The sequence below is a fragment of the Alosa alosa genome, chromosome 6, assembly GCF_017589495.1.
Source record: "Alosa alosa isolate M-15738 ecotype Scorff River chromosome 6, AALO_Geno_1.1, whole genome shotgun sequence".
Lineage (NCBI taxonomy): Eukaryota > Metazoa > Chordata > Actinopteri > Clupeiformes > Clupeidae > Alosa > Alosa alosa.
In genome coordinates, this window is record NC_063194.1 from 26,564,713 (window position 1) to 26,583,013 (window position 18,301).

The 18,301-nt window shown below is 40.6% G+C and overlaps 1 protein-coding gene across 1 annotated transcript in view; it reads right to left on the reverse strand.

Annotated features, from left to right (window-relative positions):
* glis2b (GLIS family zinc finger 2b) overlaps positions 1 to 18,301 on the reverse strand; it is a 44,488-nt gene that overhangs the window by 3,445 nt on the left and 22,742 nt on the right. Inside the window, exons 2-5 of the mRNA XM_048244749.1 lie at positions 5,619 to 5,789; positions 5,359 to 5,498; positions 1,801 to 1,983; positions 284 to 417 (exon numbers count right to left, since the gene is read on the reverse strand). Of these exons, the coding sequence (XP_048100706.1) occupies positions 284 to 417; positions 1,801 to 1,983; positions 5,359 to 5,498; positions 5,619 to 5,775 (614 nt within the window). The 5' untranslated portion in view covers positions 5,776 to 5,789. The remainder of the gene's footprint in view (positions 1 to 283; positions 418 to 1,800; positions 1,984 to 5,358; positions 5,499 to 5,618; positions 5,790 to 18,301) is intronic.

The window sequence follows — 18,301 nt, forward strand, 5'->3', positions numbered from 1 at the left end:
CTGAAGTCAGAGGTGTAGATCGTGAAATACAATGGTGAAAATACAGCTCCTTGAGGTACATCTTACTGTGTTTCCCGGCTTCTCCAGGTGTGAGTAGGCCTTGTGCAGCAGGTAGATGACAGCATCATCCACGCTGATTCTGGCGTTTTTCAAACTACCTGACTGAGGGTACAGGAAGTCATTCACCTGGAGTCTAAGCTGCCATAGAACCAGTCTCTTGAAGGTCTTCATGACATGTATGGATCCTAGTTACGATCATAAAATGTGCTCTGCATGTACTCACCTTGCATTGAAGCCTCTCCCTTTACGAGCACATCCCTCCCATTGGCAGCAGTACCCAGAGTCTTTTTCAGGCTTCACATGGAAGTCATTAACATGGTCAACTAAATCCTGCAGTGAATCAAAGAGCAGGTGGCACTGCAGACACAAAGACAATGAAGATACAATGAATTATTCTGATTACCTTACCATGTTTTAAATGTGTAAATGAAGTGAATTGGAATTGTACTGTATTTACAATAATCAATAACAGTTAAAGACCCAGCCACCCACTTAGTTAAAAATCAACTTAAGAACCTTTTTGTCTATAGTGTCCATATGCCATGTCCTAGGACCAAGGACCTAGGTTATGTACCGTATGTTTTTGTAGTGGTGCTCTTATTTTGGTATTAACTGTTGGCACACAAGTCATGTGAGGAAGGAATTAACATGCACCTGTGCACCAGTATGGAGGCATGGAGAGAGGGTGAGTAGAGAAAACACATGTGAGTGTGTATGCATGCGTTTGTGTGTATGCGTGCATGTGTGTGTGCGCATGTATGTTTATATGTGTGTGTGTGTTTGTGAGAGAGAGTGAGACAGTCCTGTCTTGTAGCTACTCTCCTCATCATCCTCTACCAGCAACCCTTCGCTCAACCCCACAATTTACAGGCCGATGGGTGTACAGTCACTAAATGTACACATAAATTAATTTATTTTATGCCCCCCCCCATGGATGATATTCCACAAAACTTGGCATACCCACAGAGGATGTCAGGTTAATCATACACATGACATTTGGTGCAGTTCAGAACATCTCAACTGAAGATAGGGGTGATTAAAGTATAATATTGCATTTTCAATTTTTCAATTTTTGGGGGGAGTTAAACAGGAACTAAACAAAATTCCGTAAAAGTCTAGTGGGGTTACATGCCCACCAAGTTTCATGTGCCCCGGTGTGTCAGTGTCCTGGGAATTGCTGACCAAAAATTCAGGAAGTTGATGACGAAAAAAACAAAAACTACTTTGACAATCCCTATATGACCGCTACGATAGCTACGCTAGCGGCGGTCATAATAAGAACAGGTAGAAACAAGTTCGCTGCTAGGCCCCTAGTAAGTAAAGAAGGTTAAGTAAAGAGAGGAGTACCTGACGTTACAAATAGTTATGGAAGGTAAATGTACTGTATAGCACCTGATTTCAAAGTTTTCAACAACCTTACCTTACCTTACTATGCACAGAGAATCACAGGCTCAGTCCCTGCCTCAGTCATTGCAAGCGCCTCTTGATTGATTAATCACCCACTATGTGGATACTGGTTTTAGAATTGATTTAGATTAAGTGTTAGCTAGTATAATTTGTATTTTAGTATATTTAGTATATTCTTTATCTTCTACTGTCCTTATTGCTTAGTTGTGTTTTTTATATTATATACTTTTTCTGCTGTTAGTGAATGTGTGTGTGTTGTCTGTATGCTACTGAGACCTTGAATTTCCCCTGGGGATCAATAAAGTATCTATCTATCTATCTATCTATAGTCACCTTCCTCCACCGGCAGGCCAGTTGTTCATCTGCTGAGATGTCAGAAGAGCCCCACTTGTCCTTTGGTTGACCAACAAACACAGAGGAGGGTAGGGGTAATCCACCTCCTCCTGCAATTGGAACCAAAAACTGCAACGCCTGAGAGGAGGCTCCTCCATCTGCATACCGTATCTGAGGCGAGTCCTAACACACACATACACACACACACACACATGGATGCTAAAAAATGTATTCTACTCTTAATTCTAATGATTAGCCAATAATCATTGTTTCACTTTCACTTTTCTATATTACATTGTTGCACATTCGTAAATATTGGTTTCAAATGCAAAACTCTAAGAATGGATGCATGTATTCATTCCCCAGAGTGTATACAGGTATAAACAAGTTAAATTTAATATTTTTTAATACAACTTCTAAATTAAGACTAAACAAACAAATCAAAAGTGGAAATATACAGTACACTTTCCAAGTAAACACACTGATGTCTGTTCAAAATGAACAGTACAGTAAAATGATAATAATCGGTTACTGATAACAATCGAGTTTAAGAACAAACCGACCAAATGTGTATAATGCGAAAGAATAACACAAAAATGTAATTGATGTCCTAATTATATTTGCATCCAATTATAATTTGAGGTGACACACCTAAAAAAATACTTAAGACCCATCCAATCTGAACTTAAGATAATTTAATACTTTTTAAGGACCCGCGGCCACCCTGATTCCCACATGCAAGAGTCTACATAGATACGTATATGAATGTATCTATGTGTGTCAGGGAGAGTAAATCAGGGAATAGACACGATGACATGGTCATCCAAACTTTTTTAGCTGATATGAGGCCTGTGTGTCTGTACAACTAACAAAATCAGATTTGCCCATTATGATAGAAGATAGATGGGAGTATGACAGCATATATGGGCCATTCTACCGAATTCGTGCAAATTCAGAGGTTGAAATTTTTTGAAAAAAGTGTCTTTTTTCCCCAAAACTTTTAATTCACATGCATTGTATAACATATAAGGTACACATTTCTAATAATTGGACATTTTAATTTCATATTGTCTTTTTTATACAGTTTTGGAATGTTTTCCTTCTCCCAAAATGTGTCACTACCGAAACACAATAACAATGAACAAAATAAGAAGTTTTATGATAATCTATTAGGAATTTCTTTACATATACCTTCTAAATATATTTTTTTGAATTTTCTTAAAGCATTTCCATGATTCAACAGATAACAATAATATTTTTTAATACAAAATAAAGGTCATTTATGAGATTAATTGCATTTTAAAAACAATATTTCTTTGTAAAACGCATGTTGATCATACCGTTTTCCAATTTAAGGATGTATTACTATAAATATATATTTAACCAAACACCACCATGTTATGTTGTCAGATGATTAGATATACTCTTTTTTTAACAAAACATCCCATGTTTCGGTTGTGACAGCACATGTTCGGTAGTGATGGTAGTGTTTCGGTAGTGACTACTACATCAGACTGCCGGTATTTTGTGTTGATAAAAACGACAAATAAGTCACAAATGTTGCACATAATGCAGCTAGCACATATAACAGACATATATATACATATATTTAAAGAAATCTGTTTAATATTTCACTGAACAGCTGATGGATAGTTTGGGTGTTATGGGATGCAAGATAGAAAATGTATGCTTGGTTTTATATTCCTTCAAGAAAGATTTATTAAGTGTTCAAAAATGGTCACATTTAAAAGTATTAGTATCTAACTTGTTGACAATTGCTCAAAGAACACATATAACCTCCAGATCTCATTTTAGTGTTCAATTTGTTACCTTCAGGGCCCTATTTTGACAACCTAAGACGCATGATCTGAAGCATATGGTTCAGATGTACAGTATGTAAGGAGTGTCTAGTTCACTTTTCCTAGTTTGACAGCGGAATAAGTGATCAGACGCCAGGTGCATTGTTCAAAAGGATTGTTCTAATGTCCCTCGCCCCTTAATTGAAGGGCTACTTAAAAGTAAAAAACGACCTAGGGTTTAAGTTTACAATACTTCGGTTTTATCTGTAGGATGCCCATGGACACTACCTCCGAAGTGTGAGGCCATTTTGTTTTGATTGTTTTTACGCTGGAGTATCCCTTTAACCCTTAAAGGTGTAGGTTTTTGAACATTCTAAGTTCCGCAACAATTGAAGGTTCTAAAATTCTATGTTGAATTCAATGAACCCAGATATTCTTTAGAATGTTAATTTCCCAACATTCCCGTCACACCGGTGTGACGGTACTCCTTTAAGGGTTAAGCATGAATGTTTGTTAGGTATAACCCTACTACTGTAGGTACTCACACAAATGTGAAAGTGTGCAAAACAAAATGTGAAAGTATGTATGGAACTATTGTTGGAATGCTTGAAACCAGGCGACACCGGTTTGCCTCGTCCATAGCCAGCCTAAGCTCTGACCCACTCGGTTAGACAGCCCAAGTAGTTAAGCAAATCCGCAGTTCAGTTTTTGTTTTTTAAATGTAAGACAAGGTTCTTTCCCAAATTTCAACAATGAAAACAAAACGAGGGTGGAGGGGTGGTCCACTGTGTAGGAGGTCTGGACCATGACCCGGATCAGGAGTTTAGGTTTAGGGGGCTTTAGGAGTGTAACAGTAGGTGTGCAGTATATTGGTAAACCTCCCTGCAGACGCCTATAGAGTAGTGTTGCAGCCTGGGCTTTTGCTTTGCTATTGCTAGCATGCTCGACTCCTGATCCGAGGTGCTGCTGCTTGCGGGTTTCCAGACGAGTGAGCTACGTGGTTCAACACAACACAGATTACACAGGCAAACCAGCATCCCCAGGTGTATGGAGTATGTATGTGTCTGAACTGTCTACGCTCATGCACTTTGCTTGCTAACACCCCGATAACATTCCAATGAATGTTAAAAATGCTAAGGACATTCATCTAAGCACACCAGCACAGACTTTGAATTGCGTTGCCAGGGACTTGTTGCTTAGGCCAGTGGTTATTAAACGTTTTGACTGGCGACACCCAAAAAAACATTGGCCAAGTCTCGAGACCCCCTTCTCTCCAGCCAATGAAATTTGGTTTCATTTTGGAAAATGTTGCAAGACTGGCACTGGAGGCAGAGGCAGAAATGGTACGCTATGATGGTATAATGGTACGCTCTTGAATTTCCCCTTGAGGATCAATAAAGTATCTATATATCTATCTATCTATCTATCTATCTATCTATCTATCTATGTCAACATCAAAACCAAGCCAATCTGATTTATTGTACAGGGCACAGAGAAACTGAGATGATCACTGTGTGTTTTTGTTAAAGGTAAGGGTAGGAGATAATTTGCAAAGCATTTTTGCTATATCACTTGAAGTCCTCTTTACACTCCAATAGCAACCAATGAATTAAATGCTCTGCCGCTGGGCTGCAAAATGCCTATTCAATCATTTTGCATGGGCCGCGACAAATAAATGGTAGTATGTCTGTCAAACTTTCACAAACTTTCTAGTTTGAGTCTGTGTTTCTGCATCTGTATGTACGTGAGTGACACTCACAGTGAAGACATGAGATGCTTGATTTCCATTGGTCAGTCCAGAAGAATATGATATCTGTTGGGAAGAGGGTGACACGCTGAGGTCAACAGCAGGGGGCGTTTGAGGGTCAGATTTCTCCTGGGGTACCACAGTACTTCTACCTGTAAGAACACAACAAACATGAGAACACTTAGAGTAGTTTTATATGTATTGACAGGACTGTATCTATGAAGGATGCACGTGTTTGACTTGCTTGGGACAAGAATGTGCATAAAACCCACCTCTATGTGGGGAGGCAGATGAGGAAACTATGATGACAGCTGTGCCATCATCGGTCATGCGTAGCTGTCTTGCTCTTTTTGTCAGAGGGGCAGAATTGTTTTCACTAATACATCCCCGTGGAAGCTTCAGGTCCAACGGTTCATCCAGTGAGAGCATGACTACCCTCTCACCTGCAGAAAAGGCCAAAAGTGAAAAGTGGCAACAAAGTGTTTTTTTGGTGTGATATACTAAAGTTGATGAACAACTTTAGTATATCACACAGCTTTTAAAAATCCTCATGGTGTCCTTAATGTTGCAATTAATATGCAGGTATATTTATTGTTTCACTATCTTTCTTACTGGAAACCTAGCGACTGTCTGTGATTTCTTGCACCTATAAGAGCAAGGATTTTACAGATAAACAAAAAGGGTGCACACACTATGCAACAATTCGTTTTTGGAGCAACTACAGGTGAAACTCAAAAAATTTGAATATTGTGCAAAAGTTCATTTGTAACTTAAAGGGTGAAACTAATATATTATATAGACTCATTGCACATGCAAAGTGAGATATTTCAAGCCTTTATTTGTTATAATTTCGATGATTATGGCTTACACCTTATGAAAACCCCAAATTCAAAATCTCAGAAAATTAGAATAACGGTCATGGTGACCCTATAGTTTATATTTTTTGTAGTGTGCTTTCATTCTCGTTAGATGTTCCAAAATGAAATGTTGGTCAGAAATAATAAGCTAATAAAAAAAGCAACTTATTTTATTTGTTGTCTATTTGTATTTTCTAAATGTACAAAGGAACAAGGCCTGCATAGTATTTGTCAGTGAACATGATTATAAACCAACATTCCATATACAATTGCTTGAGGGGTTGACGTTGGTGTGACATTGTTTCAACGTTAAAAATCCACCTCCGACACTGCTAACCAATACCAACATTGGGCCAACATGTGCTTGCTATTTGGGTTGGGGGTTCAAGATTACATGAGCCTTTCAGACAGGGTAAAGTAGCCTATCGTGAAGTTAACATAGCTAGGCATAGGCTACCAGCTGCATGAGAACATGAGAGCTCAACACTAACAAACCGCAACGAGTTATTAAAATAAGATTCACCTACCCAGACCATTCACCAGACACAAAATGAGTAGCCTGGAAAAATCCAGACTCATTCACAAAGTGAATAGAGTCTGGTGACTCTCGATTGGTAAACGTTTGCAACATTTACATCGAGACAGGCATCAACAGTCAGGAAACAATGTATGTGGGTCTACCTTTGCTGTAAATACATTTCTACATTTTTCCAACTGCATTTTTTGATGCTGATTGGCCTGACATTTTTCTTCTCTGAGGGAAACAGTTATGAACTACGGTGTTTCAGACTAGATCTCCCTGAAAAAAGGGTATTATTAAAAGCCCGAACACATCTTAACCGGGCATATAGATTTCTCAATGGAGTGACTTTTGAATGATTTCCTGTTTCCCAATAGTTTATTGGTAAAACTAGAATGTACCGCAGAGCGGTACAAAATATGACCGCCGCCCAGTCCAGCACATTTTTTCCACAAAAATAAATCACGCTGAAAGGCCTATATGATTCTAACTGTCTCACTAAATTGCATTATCCACCCTCAATTCTCACTGGTATCTGCTAGACAACAAGTACCAAAACATGATTAGTTCATAGATTTCAATGTAAAATTCATTTTATACAACCCCACCCCCATCTTGCCTGTTCATAATTCTGAGAAATTCTTGAATTGTGTGCATGTGTGCGTGTACACGTTTATGTTTATGTGTGTGGGTGTGTGTGTGGGTGTGTGTGTGCGTGCTTGTGTGTTTGCCTGCGTATGTGTGTTTGTGCATGTGCATGCATGCATACATATGTCTACTGTGTGAGTATGTGTCATACGTATGATTACTGTGAATGTATGTGTGTGCGTGTGTATCTGTTTATGCACATGTGTGCACATGGAATGGGTTAACATGACCCCTGGAGGCAAACATACGGAAAAAATTGGTCATCCTAGGCCCTACAGTTCTCAAGATATTCACAGAAAACTGTGTCTGCCCTACCCTCCTTTCAGGGGGTCCAGTACAGCGGGGGGGCTACAGATCAAAACGAAAAACGATGGTTCCATGCTATCCATGTGGGGTTACATCCCCACCAAGTTTCATGTACCCCGGTCTTTCAGTGTCCCGGGAATTCTTGTTGGTGTACGGTCACTAAATGTACACATAAATTATTTTATTGTAAGGCCCCCCATGAACGAAAGTTCACAAAACTTGGCATTCATTCGGAGGGTGTCATAATGATCCTACACTTTCAATTTCGTGCAGTTTTGACCATGTCAGCCAGAGATATTGTGATGAAAGCACCTCATTTTTTGCTTTTTAATTTTTAACTAGGTGGCGCTATACATGAAATAAGTGGTAATGGGATGGGTTGACATGCCCCCTTAAGACCAACATACAAAAAAAAGGTGGACCTCCTAGGCCCTACGGTTCTTGAGATATTCACAGAAAACTGTCTCCGGCCACCTACAGGCCAGTTGGTGTATAGTAACATAAATTAATTTATTGTGTGGCCCCCCATGAACGGAATTCCACGAAACTTGGCGTGCATTCAGAGGGTGTCATAATGATCCTACACTTCCAATTTCATGCAGTTTTGACTATGTTAGGTCACAGATACCTGCGATTACAACACCTCATTTTTACTTTTTTGTTTTTTAACTAGGTGACGCTATACATGAAATGAGTGGTTAAGGAATGGGTTGACATGGCCCCTTGAGATCAACATACAAAAAAAAAGGTCCTCCTAAACCATACGGTTCTCAAGATATTCACAGAAAACTGTGTCTGCCCTACCCTCCTTTCGGGGGGTGCAGTCCAGCGGGGGGGCTACAGATCAAAACGAAAAACGATGATTCCATGCTATCCATCTGGGGTTACATGCCCACCAAGTTTCGTCTACCCCGATCTTTCAGTGTCCCGGGAATCCTTGACGGAAATTTGGACATGCGAAAAAGAAAAAAAAAAAATCTGACTAAACCTATATGACCGCCGCTTCGTTGCGCGGCGGTCATAATAATTTGAATGTAAATTACAACATGTTTTTTGTATTAACTGTGAATATTATAGTTACCTGAAATGAACCTTATGTTGTAGTAAATTATATAAATAAGAATACCATTACAAAACTTTTACATGTATAAAAAAAAGAGCGGACTCTCCTGCTCCCATAAGTCGCATTGCAGTGAGGTCCAGTATGACTGCTGAAACTCAACTATTGAACAAAGATGTAAGCTTTTGAATTTCAGTGCCTAGCTCTAAGTTGCAAATGTGTTCTATTACACAATGCTTAAACTGAATGTTTATCACGTTATACATGATGTTATACATTTCACATAATAGTTGTAAATAAATTCTTGAGTATGGTTGTGGCAAAGCAGCGGTAACGTCACTGACTGTCAATCTGTTGATGCAGGTTCGATTCCCGAACCTGCTGTTGCAAGTCCATGTTGCTTTGCATAAAAGCTAAATATCAGTCAACTTTGACTTAAACAGAAAAAGCATGGTCATGAAATTTAACTTTTATTATTACAAGGGTCAAAATTTGACAAGGGTCAAAATCACATAAAAATGCACTCTAGCCATTGATTAACCCCTAATTTCTTAGTTCCTGAGATAACCTACTGAAACTTTTCATGAAGAAATCCCTAGGGTTGCATTCGAAGTTACGCAACAATGACTGGCTGTTCTGATTAGTTATTCTGAAATGTGAGTGCTGAGTGCACTACCCACCTAAACCAGAGAGCCCTGGTGTTTACTGCTTATTTTGCTCATGATATGTCTTGTAACATGTTCATTTCAAATACCTCATCATAGACAGTAAACTAAATTTCACATAAACATCTCACTCCCATACACAAACGTGCACAGCAAAGGCTTTACGTCATCCACAAACTGAAATCGCTGTCTGTGGCCCCCACCTCCTTCTACTACTCTAAAAAAGCATCATTCAACCCATCCAAATGTACTGTTCTCCCTGCTTTGCTCACCATCACCAGCAAAAACAGACTCCTCAAAATCTTACACACAGCATTCAAAGTAATCAATCTCCCACCTGTGGTGTGACAGACTGCTGAAACTCAACTATTGAACAAAGATGTAAGCTTTTTGAATTTCAGTGCCTAGCTCTAAGTTGCAAATGTGTTCTATTACACAATGCTTAAACTGAATGTTTATCACGTTATACATGATGTTATACATTTCACATAATAGTTGTAAATAAATTCTTGAGTATGGTTGTGGCAAAGCAGTGGTAATGTCACTGACTGTCAATCTGTTGATGCAGGTTCGATTCCCGAACCTGCTGTTGCAAGTCCATGTTGCTTTGCATAAAAGCTAAATATCAGTCAACTTTGACTTAAACAGAAAAAGCATGGTCATGAAATTTAACTTTTATTATTACAAGGGTCAAAATTTGACAAGGGTCAAAATCACATAAAAATGCACTCTAGCCATTGATTAACCCCTAATTTCTTAGTTCCTGAGATAACCTACTGAAACTTTTCATGAAGAAATCCCTAGGGTTGCATTGAGTTTCACCCAACAATGACTGGCTGTTCTGATTAGTTATTCTGAAATGTGAGTGCTGAGTGCACTACCCACCTAAACCAGAGAGCCCTGGTGTTTACTGCTTATTTTGCTCATGATATGTCTTGTAACATGTTCATTTCAAATACCTCATCATAGACAGTAAACTAAATTTCACATAAACATCTCACTCCCATACACAAACGTGCACAGCAAAGGCTTTACGTCATCCACAAACTGAAATCGCTGTCTGTGGCCCCCACCTCCTTCTACTACTCTAAAAAAGCATCATTCAACCCATCCAAATGTACTGTTCTCCCTGCTTTGCTCACCATCACCAGCAAAAACAGACTCCTCAAAATCTTACACACAGCATTCAAAGTAATCAATCTCCCCACCTGTGGTGTGACAGACTGCTGAAACTCAACTATTAAACAAAGATGTAAGCTTTTGAATTTCAGTGCATAGCTCTAAGTTGCAAATGTGTTCTATTACACAATGCTTAAACTGAATGTTTATCACGTTATACATGATGTTATACATTTCACATAATAGTTGTAAATAAATTCTTGAGTATGGTTGTGGCAAAGCAGTGGTAATGTCACTGACTGTCAATCTGTTGATGCAGGTTCGATTCCCGAACCTGCTGTTGCAAGTCCATGTTGCTTTGCATAAAAGCTAACTATCAGTCAACTTTGACTTAAACAGAAAAAGCATGGTCATGAAATTTAACTTTTATTATTACAAGGGTCAAAATTTGACAAGGGTCAAAATCACATAAAAATGCACTCTAGCCATTGATTAACCCCTAATATCTTAGTTCCTGAGATAACCTACTGAAACATTTCATGAAGAAATCCCTAGGGTTGCATGAGTGCACTACCCACCTAAACCAGAGAGCCCTGGTGTTTACTGCTTATTTTGCTCATGATATGTCTTGTAACATGTTAGTTTCAAATACCTCATCATAGACAGTAAACTAAATTTCAATGAACATCTCACTCCCATGCACAAACGTGCACAACAAAGGCTTTACGTCATCCACAAACTGAAATCGCTGTCTGTGGCCCCCACCTCCTTCTACTACTCTAAAAAAGCATCATTCAACCCATCCAAATGTACTGTTCTCCCTGCTTTGCTCACCATCACCAGCAAAAACAGACTCCTCAAAATCTTACACACAGCATTCAAAGTAATCAATCTCCCCACCCCCAGCCTGCAGGCAAACAAGCTTGCTATAGCACACCTGGCACATGCAATAGTAAGCAGCCCCGACCACCCCCTGAATAATTTTTTCATCCTTCTCCCCTCTGGCCGCAGATACAGTATTAGACTGGAAAAAAAGAGTTTTCTTCTGATGTGTGAAAAAGATAATTCCCTTGGGACGAAAAGAGCCTAACCTAAACTAGAAGCACCTAACAGACATCTTACAGTAAATAGGTTAAAACGTTGATATTTTGCCGGAGTCGGTCTTAAACAATGTAATTCAATTCAACTCAAAACACTTTGGGGGCAGATTTAAGTACATTTGCGAAGGCAGCATTATCGGAGCCAAGGCCAAACCATAGAAAAAGCACGCTGTGATTCTTCATTTTAAGTGCTATTTATCATATCTGTAGCTCATCAGCTCCTTTCTCCACCCCCTACCGCAATTTGCACTGCTCACAACTGAAAGGCATGATTCAATCACAAGCACAGTTGAGCAGAGTCAAATGATGACAACAATGAGCCTGTCTAAAGGCCTCTTGGAAATCATGTGGCAAGTCACATTAAATGCACACTCAATTGCGATTCAAAGCAAAAAGTATCACCGATAGCCTAACGAAGGTAAATTGCATTTGTGCAAATGTGGCGACGGAAAAACGTTTTGTGGTTAAAGTGAATCGTAGACTAATAACCAAAGAAAGTAAAGGAGATGATTTGCACCTCCGTTCACCAAATAAAGGCCGTGGTTGTGTTTCTACAATATGTTGGCACAAAACGTAATTTCTGTCAGAAACCAAATAGGCTAAACGTTTTCATTGTCATCGTGAACTATGCCCATGTTGAGTAGGCTATGTTTTTCATTTATTCAAGCAGTGACATTTGGTATAATGCATGGGGTAACGTGACATGCGTCAGAAAAAAGATGGGCCTGTCCCTCTCAAAACATGTTAAAATAGTGTGATTAGCAACCAGAAAAGAAAAAAAATCCCGAGGGAGACACCCCCGGACCCCCGTGTTATTATTATTAGGCTATTATGACTGGCCTGCCCCCACTGCTAAAATAAATCTAGAGGTCACGCTCATCTCATTTAAATGGTGGGAACGTCAAATGTAACAAGTAGGCCTATACGTCAGAAGAGCTACATATGCGACTGATTACTAATTTAATTCACCTGAACAGTGTTTAATTCACCTGAACAGTTGAGTACTGTTTGTACAAAGTGCAAAGCACAGATTCCATTACTGTTATCTTATCACAGATTTCATTCCATATTAGCCATCAACAACCAGTTAAAGATGTTTTTATGCATGTACAAAATACAACATTTGAACACCCATATTGCTGCTGTTGTACTTCATTGTATCTACAGCTGTAATGTGATTACTCATATTTCAAGCCGCATTTCTCCGGCCCCTCAGTTGTGATGCTTTTCATGAACTGGCCCCCATTACAAACTAATTGAATAGCCCTGGTTTAGCCTATTAACTTCAGAACTTGCAACACACTGCACTGCATGGGTGTAAAATGTAAAAAAAAAAAAAAACAGCAATTATCCATTATCAAATTATCGAAAAAAACTAGACAAACACTCTACGCATAGGCCAAAATAAAAACATATAGGCTATAGTATGCTATATATTGCAATGATGACCACCCAGTAATCAATAATCAACTAGATACAGCGTGGAATGATTACTAATTTCTGATTGACACATCTGAATACCTATCTGAACCCCTATTCCCCCCCGGACACCTCCCCCCAATCAAAACACATCGGAACTGACACATAATATGACACAGAGAGGGAGCGGGAGACACAAACACACACACACACACAAGCGCACACAGACCGGGAAAACAGGAGATACAGGGGAACCAACAAAACAGTCCAACAAGGGGCTAATAGCCTCGGCGCTAAAGTATGCTATATATTGCAATGATGACCACCCACACCCAGTAATCAATGATCAACTAGATAGCCTACAGCGTGGAAGTGCGATTTTTTCCTACCGTAGCCTAGGCCTACTTGTCCAAAATGGCCCATACAGCATCCAGACCCCCGGCCTCCATTACCCTGCTTCTTTTCTACACCTATGTCCTTTAGAAATACATGACCTCACGTAAGGAAAGGGGTTGAACCGGGCAAGCAGTGGGCCGACAAGGCAAATGGGGAGGAGATGGTAGAGGTGGTATTCTCTGAAAGCCCTGAAGACATTCCGCGGGCTATCGATGCAAAACTGCTGGCAGAGCGTCTCAACTTCTCTCTCCCCGAACAGCGCGTCACCCTCCTGTGGCCAATATTGAGGATAAAGCACTTTCAAATCCTCGATTAGCTTGTTGTATCCTGTTTGGTCTTTCCCCTATTTATTCTAAAGACTAATAAGAAAGATATCAACATTGAACACTACACAAACAGTAATTTATTTATTTTTCGTTTAGGCGATTTATTTTTTATATTGACGTAAGAGTTGACGGATCCAATAAAAAAGGTTCCGGATCCAACGTCGGAGGTGCCGGAACATGTTCCGGCTCAAATTAAGCTCTGGCCCTGAGGCAAGGACGAAGCTCCATTTCAGACTACACCCTCCAGTTCCGTATTCTCGCCAAATGCCAGTGGCTGGAATGATCCAGTCATCATCACTGCTTTCCGACGGGTTAAAACCCTCTCTACGCCTCAAACCGTCCTCCTATGATGATGACATAGGCCTGGAGAGATTTAACCAACTAGCCATTTGAATTGCACCTCTTCAACGTCTCCAACTCCCACGGATTCGCTGTGTCCACGCTTTCCACATCTACTCAATAGTCGGTAAGCCCCTAGCCCGCAAGCGGGTCCAAAATCAAACAAAGAATATTGATATGCGAGTGAAGTCTTCATGTTGAATCGATCACATTCTTCATTTTTAAAGATTCAACTGCAGAGGTAATCCTAGGGTGCCTGTGGCTGATGCAGAATTCACCCACAATCTCCTGGTCTACGGGGGAGATTTTTCAGTGGAGGGAAAACTGCCATGTTTCCTGTTTCCCACGCCCCCACAGCCAACATTGAACATCCCCTGTGAACGCCACGTCCATTGAAAGCCCAGAGCAGAGTCGTCCAGTCACAGTCCCGCCAGCCTACACCTCCTTCATTGATGTTTTCTGTCCACAACGAGCAACCCAACAACCTCCACATCGACCCTGGGACTGTGCAATCGATCTACTACCTGGTCACCCTCTACCTCAGGGGAAGGTGTACCCACTGTTCTTTCAAGAAGCAACTTGCCCTGGTGTCAACTACCCCTCACCATGCCTTAGTTATGCTGCTATAGCATAGTGCTGACATGGACTTTCCATGTGCCACGCCATACAACCCCCCTCCCCCTCTCTCCCCTTCTCTCTCTAACCCTCCCACTCTTGCCTATTCTCACTATGGTATACTGTAACAATATATAGTAGGCCTACCATTGATTTACTTATTGACATTAACCATTTTGATTTTCAGTAATACTAACCCACTCTACATCTCTCTCTTTCTTCTCCCTTACCTCACTTGTGAGGTATACCATCACCAGTCATCAGCCATCCGTGTGCTTAGCCCTCATCTCACTCATCTCACCTGAAGCCCCATCCCTATGAATGCCCTATCATCGCCTACTACTGCCCCCCTACCCGGATTCCTGGCCTGTATAGCCTGGCAACCCACCACCTGCCTATGACAACTCCTAATCCCCTGGACAATTCCATTTCCTACGCTTGACCATTTGAACTTTCTGACACTAAATTAGGATTAATGCATTATCATACCGGATATGTAACCATCCCACCTGTTGGATTCTCTGGTTGTTGCGTTGTGTTTTAGTTCTAATGTCTGTATTGAAGATGGTCAATAAAGCTTGACGGCGGGATCAGGATCGGCGATTAGATGATGATTTATTGTAGATGGTACAACAATGAATAACAGAACACAGGCTAAGTCTCAAACAGTAAAACTGTGCAGAGTCTAACAGTTGTGGTTGTTATTAGAAGCGGCTGCTGAGCCTTCCGACAGAAGATGCTCCTCGGGTCGCTTCCTCGATCCGTCTCCGTGTCAAAACCTAAGACAAAACCTGTTATGTGTGGCAGGTGCCAACGTGGCAGGTGCCAACCAGTGTACAAAACCCGGCCCTGGCCAGATGGAATACTAGCCCGAATAGGCAGACATGCTGTCTCCCTCGGCCCATGTTATCACTGATGTTCCTCGGATGTTCCTAAACATTGGCCTGTATGACCTTCCTGCTGGTACACAGGCCTAAGGCACAGTTATGTACAATAATATGGACCTCTCCCTGTTGTATACTACACACAGATGTAACATATGAACACATCAGAATACAGTAAGAATACCCCAGAATTCTACACACCTCTTGTAACATTCACCTCAGGTGGCTTTAAAGACCATGTCATATTCTCTACACCTGACTAACTTATGCAATTGTCATGTATACAGACCTTACTGTCCTGTATCTGACCCTAGGCAAATGGGTCAGGCCCTTGAGTTGTGGATCTGCTCGAGGTTTCTTCCTATTTGTATCTCCAATTCTAGGGAGTTTTTCCTCGCCCCTGTTACCCATGGGCCTTCTTTTCTTTCCTTTACTTTTCTCTGATTGTCTTACACTCTGTAAAGCACCATGAGACATGTGTAATGTTTTGGCGCTCTATAAGTACAATTAAATTGAAATTGAAATTCAATGAAAGATTGCCAACAAGGCCCTCAAACTAGGGTATATCCGGCCCTCCAAGTCTCCAGCTGCTTATTCTTTTTTCTTTGTGGCTAAGAAGGATGGAGGTCTTACACCTCACGAGAAGTGTAATGTAATGTAATGTAAAAGTGCACCCTTCACCAACCCTCTGTCCAATGGGCCTAATGCAAGAAAGGCTCTTTGTAGCTTGGGTATTTCAAAAAAATTAAAACAAGTTATTTTTGTAATAATTGTAATAAAAATTATGTGTAAAAATGCAATTGTTTTGAACAACAGAATAAGTAATGCACAGGGTAGCCCTGTCCAATGATATTGCCATATATGTCTGACACATTCAGTTTAAAGACTGACTCCAGCAGTTTATTACACCCCTAAATCTCTTATATGTTCCTCTTAGCTAGCTGTCTGCGTCTTTATGAGGAACTGTCCCACCCCCAAATACTCGAGATTGGTACAATACACTTATGGCGGAAGCCAAGAATTGAACCCACAACTTTTCTGGCTACTGCATGCTAGTCCAGCTCCTTGACCACCATGCTACCACCCCCCAAATTAGCTTGGTTCTGCCCACTTAACACACTCATATGTCTTGTAAAGCATAGCAGACAGCATACGGACATGTTAAAACTTTGATTTTCAGTAAATGATGACTCAGCTATACTAACCAAATGTTTGTACCCTGCTTCATTCCTCTTGGAGAAAGACAAGTGTGTGTCTGAGTGTGTAACCTGTGATTAATTGACCTAGCAGTTCAGCCCTGTACTTGCCTTGACACGAACCCGCAACTTGCAGCACCTCAGATTGAAAGTTGAACACGCTAGCAAGCGAACTAAAAGACCAGGTTGCTAGCATCACCTACTAGGACATCTCTTAAGGCATCAGGAGGGAAGATTAGCCTACCTACTGCACAGCTACATACCAGCTGGCTACCATTACAACTGCTTGTGTGGATATCGCTGTGAGAACATATTAGTGTTGCACGGTGCACCGATACTACAAAAGTATCGCGATACCCTGAAATTAAAAATATCACGATGCCTAATTTTATTAGTATCGATACTTTTAAGAATGACCGTGTTGTTTTGAAGTAACATGCGTGTGTGCAAGGCATGCTTCTAGCGCCTCCTCCCCTAGCCTGTGTCTTTTCTCCTCACACACACGTATGCGGAGCTGTCGTGTCATAAACAGCGAGACATGGCTGCTAGTTTAAGCAGAGACTTTCTAATGAGGAGACACAGCACTCAAAAAATCCTCCATAGAAATGCATCGGGTTAGTTTGTAACGCCGTTGTCTACACATATCCTACCCCTTCCTCGCCAAAACGTCGACATGTGTATACATTGAGCCAATCAAGTGGTGTGATGTGACTACATTGAGCCAATTATGTGCTGTGTTGTGCAGACATCGTGCCAATCATGTGTTGTGAACTCGCCGCTGGAGCAAGATTGGTGTCGTGAAGCCTTGCGCACACGCATTTCTGCCGAATAGGATGCCCGAGTACCCAAAAATCGTTGCAATATGACCGCCGAGTGGAGGGACTTGCCTAAAAGGACTTTGGTTTAAGTGATGCTATGGTAAACATAATAATAGGCTAATATCAAGTTGATTTGCTCACTTGCATCTGTCAAGTTTGTGTTGCAAACCTACCTAGGCTGTGGGATTTGTCATTTAGGCTTACTATTTGGGTTTAATGTGATTTAGAAATAGGCTACGCAACCATGGCAAACCTTTATATCTGGAGAGAGCTCCTTGCTAACTATCCCGCTAGCTCAGGTCACGTCTGTCAGTACTGCTCACTAAAATCATTAATGAACATTGCAAGACACTTATTTTTTCTATGATCCCAGAAAGATTTTCATTTTTTGAACATTTATTTTATCTAATGACATAGAAAACATAATGAATTGCATCCACATATCCTTATGCACTATGCGCAACTTTTATTCACTAGACTAAAACTGTGAGACTGAAGGCTACCCAGATAGTAAGAGGCTGGCGGACCACTGTCGGTCCATTGGGGGCATAGCTGGCGGTCCGCTGGCATTTTGCTCATCGGTTCTCTGGCTGTCCACTGGCGGGTTGCAGAAAAATTGCCCAATATATTGCCACTATTGGTCTAAAATATTTTTCATTTGTTCAGTTATACTCCATATATAATTTT